Source organism: Molothrus aeneus, unplaced genomic scaffold, assembly GCF_037042795.1.
Source record: "Molothrus aeneus isolate 106 unplaced genomic scaffold, BPBGC_Maene_1.0 scaffold_509, whole genome shotgun sequence".
In the NCBI taxonomy this organism is placed as follows: domain Eukaryota; kingdom Metazoa; phylum Chordata; class Aves; order Passeriformes; family Icteridae; genus Molothrus; species Molothrus aeneus.
In genome coordinates this window covers 1-10,000 of record NW_027099186.1, presented here as the reverse complement: position 1 = coordinate 10,000, position 10,000 = coordinate 1, and the positions used below count along the sequence as shown (strand labels likewise).

Here is a 10,000-nt window from a genome sequence, read left to right as displayed (position 1 = left end):
CCCCAAAAACTCTGCCCCCAAAAAAGCCCCAAAACACCCCAAAAATCCCCTAAACCCCCACCCTGAAACAGCCCAAAAATCCCCCAAAAAACCTTCCCAGTACAAACCAGTACAACCCAGTCCATCCCAGTCCCTCCCAGTCCCTCCCAGTCCCTCCCAGTTTGTCCCAGTCCATCCCAGTTCACCCCACTCCCTCCCAGTCCCCCCAGTTCCCCCAGTTCCCCCCAGTTTGTCCCAGTCTCCCCCAGTTCACCCCAGTTCCCTCCCAGTCCTTCCCAGTTTATCCCAGTTCCCCCCAGTTTGTCCCAGTTCCCCCAGTCCCATCCCAGTCCCTCCCAGTTTATCCCAGTCCCTCCCAGTCCATCCCAGTTTGTCCCAGTTCACCCCAGTCCCTCCCAGTCCCTCCCAGTCCATCCCAGTTTATCCCAGTTTATCCCAGTTTATCCCAGTCCCCCCCAGTTCCTCCCAGTCCCTCCCAGTCCCCCCCAGTTTATCCCAGTTTATCCCAGTTTATCCCAGTTTATCCCAGTTCCCCCCAGTTCCCCCCAGTTCCTCCCAGTCCCTCCCAGTCCATCCCAGTTTATCCCAGTCCCTCCCAGTTTATCCCAGTTTATCCCAGTCCCCCCCAGTCCCCCCCAGTCCCTCCCAGTCCCTCCCAGTCCCCCCCAGTCCATCCCAGTTTCCCCAGTTCCCCCCGCTCCGTTCCAGCCCCGCGGTTCCGTTCGCTGTCACTCGGAGCCCCCGCGGGCGGGGGCCGCCTCTCCCTGTGCCAGCTGCAGCCGCCGGTGCTGAGGGCGGGGGCGCGGGTGAGTGACGTCATCGGGGGCGCCCGCGTGACGTCATCGGTGTCACACCTGTGTGACGTCATCGGTGTCACCTGTGTGACGCCATCATTGTGTCTGTCACACCTGCGTGATGTCATCATCGGTGTCACCTGTGTGACATCATCGGTGTTACCTGGGTGATGTCATCGTTCTGTGTGCGTCACACCTGTGCGACGTCATCATTGTGTGTGTGTGTGCGTGTGTCACACCTGTGTGACGGTCAGCAGTGTCACCTGTACCAGCTGTTGTTTGTGCCTCACCTGTCCCACCTGTCCCATCCCACCTGTCCCATCCCACCTGTGTGACCTCACCTGTCCCTGTCCCACCTGTCCATGTCCCACCTGTCCCACCTGTGTGACCTCACCTGTGTGACCTCACCTGTGTGACCTCACCTGTCCCTCACCTGTCCATGTCTCCCCTGTCCCTCACCTGTGTGACCTCACCTGTCCCTGTCCCTGTCCCCTCTCACCTGTCCCTTACCTGTCCCCTCTCACCTGTCCCCTCTCACCTGTCCCTTACCTGTCCCCAGGTGAGTTTCCGGCTCACCCTGGACGTGCCCCCGGACGCCGAACTCGGGGAAACGCTGCAGGTGACGGCGGAGAGCCACAGGTGAGGGACGGGGACAGGTGAGAAACCAGGGACAGGTGAGAGGGGACAGGTGGGACAGGGACAGGTGGGACAGGGACAGGTGAGAGGGGACAGGTGAGGTCACCCAGGTGAGGTCACCCAGGTGAGGTCACCCAGCTCAGCCCAGGTGACCCCGCCCGGGTGACCCCGCCCTCTCCCCTCAGCACCAATGGCGGCGCAGGTGGGCGGAGCCAGAGCGCGACCATCCCGGTCAGGTACCAGGTGTTCCTGGTGATTGACAGGTGAGCCTGGGGGGGGAGGGGATTGGGTCACCTGGGGGGGGTCGCACCTGTGTGACGTCATCATCATTGTCCCTCACCTGTGTGACGTCATCACCTGTCCCCTCCCCCGTCCCGCAGCGCCCCCGACTCCTCGCGGTACCTGAACGTCAGCACCAGGGGGGCCCCTCCCCCCCCCGCCCCCGTCAGCCACCACTACCAGGTGAGCGCACCTGGGTGACGTCATCAGAGTGACGTCATCCGCGTGACGTCATCCGCGTCTCACCTGGGTGACGTCACCTGCGCGACGTCATCGCTGTTACCTGTGTCTCACCTGTGTGACCTCACCCCTCTCACCTGTCCCATTGTCCCCTCACCTGTCCCCTGTCCCCTCACCTGTCCCATTGTCCCCTCACCTGTCCCATTGTCCCCTTGTCCCCTCACCTGTCCCATTGTCCCCTCACCTGTCCCATTGTCCCCTCACCTGTCCCCTGTCCCCTCACCTGTCCCATTGTCCCCTCACCTGTCCCCTCACCTGTCCCTTTGTCCCCTCACCTGTGCAGGTGAAGGTCCTGGGCCGCCGCCCCCTCCCAGCCAACGTCACCTTTTGGGTCCCGTCTCACCTGGGCCAGGTGCAGCTCTGGGAGCACCTGGAGGTCACACCTGAGCAGGTAACGGGCACGGCCCCAAAAACGGCCCCAAAAATGACCCAAAATGGCCCAAAATGGACCCAAAAATGGACACAAAATGGACTCAAAAATGGCCCAAAAATGGCCAAAAATGGACACAAAATGGACACAAGAATGTCCCAAAAACGGCCCCAAAAATGGCCCAAAATGGCCCAAAATAGACCGAAAAATGGACACAAAATGGACCCAAGAATGTCCCAAAAACGGCCCCAAAAATGGCCCAAAATGGCTGAAAATTGACCCAAAAATTGACCCAAAAATGGCCCAAAATGGACCCAAAAATGGACACAAAATGGACCCAAGAATGTCCCAAAAACGGCCCCAAAAATGGCCAAAAATGGCCAAAAATGGACCCAAAAATGGATCCATAATGGACCCAAAAAGGCCCAAAATGGACCCAAAAATGGCCCAAAATTGATCCAAAATGGACCCAAAAATGGACACAAAATGGACCCAAAAAGGACCCAAAAATGGACCCAAAAATGGACCCAAAATGGACTCAAAAATGGACCCAAAATATCCCAAAAATGGCCCCAGAATGGCCCAAAAATGGACCCAAAGTGGACCCGAAATTTGACCCAAAAATCCCCAAAAACGGCCCCAAAATGGACCCAAAAATGGCCCCAAAATGGACCCAAAATGGACCCAAAAATGGCCCCAAAATGGACCCAAAAATGGCCCCAAAAATGTCCCAAAACGGCCCCGAAATGTCCTGAAATGTCCCAAAATCCCCCAAAATGGCCCCAAACCGGCCCCAAAAAGTCCCAAAGATGGCCCCGAAATGTCCCAAAATCGCCAAAAACGGCCCCAAAAACCCCGAGGAAAAGGCTCCGAAATGACCCCAAAACCCCTCAAAACGACCCCGAAAAATCCCCAAATTCTCGAAAAGCCCCGAAAAGCCCAAAATCGCCTGAACCGGCCCCAAAATCCCCGCAGGAGGAGCCGCGGTGCTGGGAGGGCCCCGAGGAGCGCGGGGAGGGCCCCGAGCGCCCCCTGCTGGTGAGTGCGGGACGGGGCAAAATCGCCAAAAACCGGGAAAATTCCCCAAAATCATCGGGGAATTACCACCAAAAAATCGGGGAATTGCCACAAAAAATGGGGAAATTACCACAAAAAATGGGGAAATTCCCCCCAAAAAATCGGGGAATTGCCACAAAAAAATCGGGGAATTACCCCCAAAAAATCGGGGCATTACCACAAAAAATCGGGGAATTACCACAAAAAATCGGGGAATTCCCCCCAAAAAATCAGGGAAATTCCCCCCAAAAAATCGGGGAATTACCACAAAAAATCGAGGAATTACCACAAAAAATCGAGGAATTACCCCAAAAAATCGGGGAATTACCACCCAAAAAATCGGGGAATTACCACAAAAAATCGGGAAAATTCCCCCCCAAAAAATCGGGGAATTACCACAAAAAATGGGGAAATTCCCGCCAAAAAATCGGGGAATTACCACAAAAAATCGGGGAATTACCACCAAAAAAAATCAGGGAATTCCCACCAAAAAATCGGGGAATTACCACAAAAAAATCGGGAAATTCCCCCCAAAAAATCGGGGAATTACCACAAAAAATGGGGAAATTCCCGCCAAAAAATCGGGGAATTACCACCAAAATCGGGAAAATTCCCCAAAAATCGGGAAATTAAAAAAGAAGAAAAAAAAAAAAACCAAAAAAAAGGGGGGGAAATTACCACAAAAATTGGGAAATTCCCCCAAAAAAATCGGGGAATTACCACAAAAAATTGGGAAAATTCCCCCAAAATTGGGAAATATCGGGAAAACTCCCCAAAAATTGGGAAATTCCCCCCAAAAAATCGGGAAATTACCACAAAAAATTGGGAAATTGCCCCCAAAATCGGGAAAATTACCACAAAAATTGGGAAAATAAAGAAAAAAAAAAAAAAACGGGGGAAATTCCCACAAAAATTGGGGTTTTCCCCAAAAATCAGGAAACATAAAAAAATAAAAAACAGGGGGGCAAATTATCACAAAAATTAGGAAATTACCCCCAAAATTGCGATTTTTTCCCCAAAATTGGGATTTATTTCCCCCCCAAAATTGTGATGATTTTTTCCCCAAAATTGGGATTTTTTTCCCCCCAAAATTGCGATTTTTTCCCCAAAATTGGGATCTATTTCCCCCCCAAATTGTGATATTTTTATTATTATTTTTTTTCCCAAACTCGCCGTTTTCCGCCCCAACCCCGCGGGCCCCGCCCAGCTCTGCCCTGGCGCCCCCTGCCGGACGTTCCGCTGCGCCCTCCCCCCCCTGGAGCCGCCCCGCACCTGGGGCTTCCACCTGGGCGGGCACCTGAGGCTGGAATGGGCACGGCAGGTGAGAGAACCCCAAAAAATGGGCACCCCAAAATACACCTGGGTACCCCAAATACACCTGGGAACCCCCAAATACACCTGGGCACACCTGGGAACCCCCAAATACACCTGGGCGGGCACCTGAGGCTGGAATGGGCACGGCAGGTGAGAAAACCCCAAAATACACCTGGGTACACCTGGGTACCCCCAAAATACACCTGGGCACACCCACAATGCACCTGGGGCTTCCACCTGGGCGGGCACCTGAGGCTGGACTGGGCACGGCAGGTGAGAGAACCCCAAAAATGGGCACCCCAAAATACACCTGGGAACACCTGGGAACCCCCAAATACACCTGGGAACCCCAAAATGGGCACCTGGGAACCCCTAAAATACACCTGAGTACACCTGGGGCTTCCACCTGGGCGGGCACCTGAGGCTGGACTGGGCACAGGAGGTGAGAGAACCCCAAAAATGGGCACCCCAAAATACACCTGGGTACACCTGGGTACCCCCAAATACACCTGGGCGGGCACCTGAGGCTGGCGTGGGCACGGCAGGTGAGAAAACCCCAAAAATGGGCACCCCAAAATACACCTGGGTACACCTGGGTACCCCCAAATACACCTGGGTACACCTGGGGCTTCCGCCTGGGCGGGCACCTGAGGCTGGAATGGGCACGGCAGGTGAGAGGAACCCCAAAAATGGGCACCCCAAAATACACCTGGGAACCCCAAAATACAGCTGGGAACACCTGGGTACCCCCAATACACCTGGGCACACCTGGGGCTTCCACCTGGGCGGGCACCTGAGGCTGGACTGGGCACGGCAGGTGAGAAAACCCCAAAATACACCTGGGAACCCCAAAAATGGGCACCTGGGCACACTCACAATGCACCTGGGCACACCTGGGAACCCCAAAATACACCCGGGCACACCTGGGCACACCTGGGGCACACCCGGGCACACCTGGGGGTACCTGGGCACACCTGGGCACACCTGGGGCACACCTGGGCACACCTGGGGGTACCTGGGCACACCTGGGCACACCTGGGGCACACCTGGGCACACCTGGGGGTACCTGGGCACACCTGGGCACACCTGGGCACACCTGGGCACACCTGGGCACACCTGGGGGTACCTGGGCACACCTGGGCACACCTGGGCACACCTGGGCACACCTGGGGGTACCTGGGCACACCTGGGCACACCTGGGCACACCCGGAGCACACCTGGGCACACCTGGGGCACACCCAGGGCACACCTGGGCACACCTGGGGGTACCTGGGCACACCTGGGCACACCTGGGCACACCTGGGCACACCCGGGCACACCTGGGGCACACCTGGGCACACCCGGGCACACCTGGGCTCAGCCGTGCTCTCACCTGTGCCCCGCCCCGCCCTCACCTGTGCCCCGCCCCGCGCAGGTGCCCTGGCCCAAGGTTCACCTGCTGAGCTCTGCCCGGGTCAGCTTCGACCAGAGAATCTTCCAGAACACCTGGGGGGGCACCGAGCTGCAGGTGAGAGAGGGGGGGGGCACGGCTGGGGGACACCTGGGGGTACCTGGGGGTACCTGGGGACACCTGGGGGGGGAAAAATGCACCTGGGGACACCTGGGGAACACCTGGGGACACCTGGGGGTACCTGGGGGTACCTGGGGAACACCTGGGGACACCTGGGGACACCGGGGGGGGGGGGGGGGGGAACGCACCTGGGGACACCTGGGGGTTACCTGGGGACACCTGGGGACACCTGGGGGTACCTGGGGGTACCTGGGGACACCTGGGGACACCTGGGGGCTCCTCACCTGTTCTTGGGGGGTTCCTCCCCCATTTTTGGGGTCCCCGGTTCATTTTTTGGGGTCCCTCCCCCATTTTTGGGGTCCCTCCCCCATTTTTGGGGTCTTTCCCCATTTTTGGGGTTCCCCGTTCATTTTTGGGGTCCCCGGTTCATTTTTTGGGGTCCCCGGTTCATTTTTTGGGTTCCCCGGTTCATTTTTTGGGTCCCCGGTTCATTTTTTGGGTTCCCCGGTTCATTTTTTGGGGTCCCCGGTTCATTTTTTGGGGTCCCTCCCCCATTTTCTGGGGTCCCTCCCCCATTTTTGGGGTCCCCGGTTCATTTTTGGGGTCCCTCCCCCATTTTCTGGGGTCCCTCCCCCATTTTTGGGGTCCCCGGTTCATTTTTGGGGTCCCCCGTTCATTTTTGGGGTCCCCGGTTCATTTTTTGGGGTCCCTTCCCTATTTTTGGGGTCCCCGGTTCATTTTTTGGGTTCCCCGGTTCATTTTTGGGGTCCCCGGTTCATTTTTGGGGTCCCCGGTTCATTTTTTTGGGGTCCCTCACCCATTTTTGGGGTCTTTCCCCATTTTTGGGGTTCCCCGTTCATTTTTTGGGGTCCCCGGTTCATTTTTTGGGGTCCCTCCCCCATTTTATGGGGTCCCCGGTTCATTTTTGGGGTCCCTCACCCATTTTTGGGGTCCCTCCCCCATTTTTGGCATCCCCGGTTCATTTTTGGGGTCCCCGGTTCATTTTTTGGGGTCCCCGGTTCATTTTTTGGGGTCCCCGGTTCACTTTTGGGGTCTCTCCCCTGCGCAGGTGCAGACGGAGCTGGAGCGGGTGGAGCCCCCCAATCCCCTCCCCCTGATTTTGGGGGCGTCCCTGGGGGGGCTCCTCCTGCTGGCCCTGGTGGCGCTGGGGCTCTACAAGGTGAGAAAATCGCGGCTTTTCACCCCAAAATCCCCGCCCCAAAAACCTCCCAAAACCCGCCAAAAATCCTACAAGAGCCCCCAAAAAAATCCCCCCAAAATTGCCCCCAAAATTCCTACAGGATTCGCAAAAAATATCCCCCAAAATTCCCCAAAATTATCCCCAAATTTCCCCCCAAAAATCTCCCAAAATCCCACAAAAAATCCCACAAAAAAATCCACACAAAATTCCACAAAAAAAAATCCCAAAAATTCCAACAAAATTGCCCCAAAAATTCCCCCCAAATCCTCCTAAAAATTCGCCAAAATTCCTACAAGATTCCCAAAAAAATCCCCCCAAAATTCCCCAAAATCCTCCCAAAATTTCCCCCAGAAAATCCCCAAAATCCTCTAAAATTCCCCCCCAAAAATCTCCCAAAATTCGCGCAAGATTCCCAAAAAAATCCCCCCGAATTTCCCCGAAATTGTCCCAAAAATTTCCCCAAAAATCTCCCAAAATTCCACCAAAAATCCCCACAAAATTCCCTAAAAAATCTCCCCAAAAATCTCCCAAAAATCCCACAAAAAACCCCACAAAATTCCCCCAGAAAATCCCAAAATTCCTCTAAAATTCCCCCCGAAATTCCAACAAAATTGCCCCAAAATTCTCCTAAAAATCGCAAAAATTCCCCCAAAATTCTCCCAAAATTCCACCAAAAAAATCCCCCCAAAATTCTCCCAGAAAACCCCAAAAATCCTCCAAAATCCCCCCTAAAATTCCAACAAAATTGCCCCAAAAATCTCCCAAAATCCTCCCAAAATTTCCCCCCAAAATCCCCTAAAATTCCCCCCAAAATCCCCCCAAAATTCCCCCCAAAAATCCCAAAATCCTCTAAAAATCCCCCCAAAATTCGCCAAAATCTCCCCAAAAATCCCCCAAAAATTCCCCCAAAATTCCCCAATAATTTCCCCCAAATCCTCCCCAAATCCTCCCAAAATTTGCCCCAAAATCCCCCAAAATTGGGATTTTTTGAGGTTTCCAATGGGGTTTTTGGGGATTTCTTGGGGTTTTTTTTTGGTTCCTTTTTGGGGCGATTTTGGGTTTTTTTGGGGGTTTTATTTTGGTTTTTTATGAGGTTTTTTGGGGCGGTTTTGGGGGGTTTTTAATGGATTTTTTGGGGTTTTTTTGGGGTTTTTGGGATGGATTTTTTGGGGTTGGTTTTGGTTTTTTTGGGGCTGTTTTTTTGTTATTTTGGGGTTTTTTGGGGCTGTATTTTTGGGGTTTTTGGGGCCTTTTTTTTGGTTATTTTTTGGGGTTTTTTGGGGGCTGTTTTTTGTTATGTTTGGGGGGGTTTGGGGCTGTTTTTTGTTATTTTGGGGTTTTTTTGGGGCTGTCTTTTTGTTATTTTCGGGGCTGGTTTTTTGCTATTTTTTGGGTTTTTTTGGGGGCTGTTTTTTGTTATTTTTTGGGTTTTTCTTGGGGCTTTTTTTTGTTATTTTTGGAGGTTTTTGGGGGCTTTTTTGTTATTTTTGGGGCTTTGCAGGGGGCTGTTTTTTGTTATTTTTGGGATTTTTTTGGGGCTGTTTTTTGTTATTTTGGGGGGTTTTGGGGGGCTGTTTTTTGTTAATTTTGGGGCTGTTTTTTTGCTATTTTTGGGTTTTTTCGGGGCTGGTTTTTTGTTATTTTTGGGGTTTTTGGGGCTGTTTTTTTGTTAATTTTGGGGCTGGTTTTTTGTTATTTTGGGGTTTTTTCGGGGCTGTTTTTTGTTATTTTCGGGGCTGGTTTTTTGCTATTTTTGGGGCTGTTTTTTTGTTATTTTTGGGTTTTTTTGGGGCTGTTTTTTTGTTATTTTTGGGTTTTTTTGGGGCTGTTTTTTTGTTATTTTCGGGGCTGTTTTTTTGTTATTTTTGGTTTTTTTCGGGGCTGGTTTTTGTTAATTTTGGGGCTGGTTTTTGGGGTTTTTTTGGGGCTGTTTTTTGTTATTTTCGGGGCTGGTTTTTTGCTATTTTTAGGGTTTTTTGGGGCTGTTTTTTGTTATTTTCGGGGCTGGTTTTTTGCTATTTTTAGGGTTTTTTGGGGCTGTTTTTTGTTATTTTCGGGGCTGGTTTTTTGCTATTTTTAGGGTTTTTTCGGGGGGTTTTAGGGCTGAATAATTTCATTTTCATTCTCATTTTCCCCCCCAAAATCGGCATTTTTCAGCTCGGGTTCTTCAAGCGCCGCTACAAGGAAATGCTGGAGGAGAACAAGAGCCCCGGGGAGAGCCCGGCCCCCAGCGAGGCCAAAATCAATTAAAAATTGTCATGAAAAACTCATTTTAATTAAAAACTCATTCAAAAGGCGTTTGTAAAAAATCCAATCAAAATCCGTGAAAAATCAATTTAAAAATCCCTTAAAAATCAAAATTTCGTTAAAAAACCCCGATTAAAAATTGAAAATTCAACTGAAAGCTGAGAGCAATAAAGGAATTCAAAATGCATGGAAAATTCAGAAGTTCGTGGAAAGGTTCTTGGGGAATTGGGGAATTTTTGGGATTTTTTGGGATTTTTTGGGGGGATTTTTTTGGGATTTATTTGAGAATTTTTGGGGATTTTTTCGGGATTTGAGAAATTTTGGGATTTATTTGAGAATTTTTGGGAATTTTT

General features: G+C 52.1%; 1 protein-coding gene across 1 annotated transcript; it reads left to right on the top strand.

Moving 5' to 3' along the window:
- Positions 1–708: 708 nt before the first annotated feature.
- Positions 709–9,841, top strand: LOC136571024 (integrin alpha-X-like; the record flags this gene model as incomplete). Its single annotated transcript, XM_066571431.1, has 10 exons — positions 709–806; positions 1,354–1,433; positions 1,616–1,693; positions 1,811–1,892; positions 2,233–2,340; positions 3,295–3,357; positions 4,583–4,696; positions 6,104–6,196; positions 7,269–7,379; positions 9,558–9,841. Coding segments are annotated over 10 exons (920 nt in total), but the record flags the coding sequence as incomplete, so codon positions are not given.
- Positions 9,842–10,000: the final 159 nt, after the last annotated feature.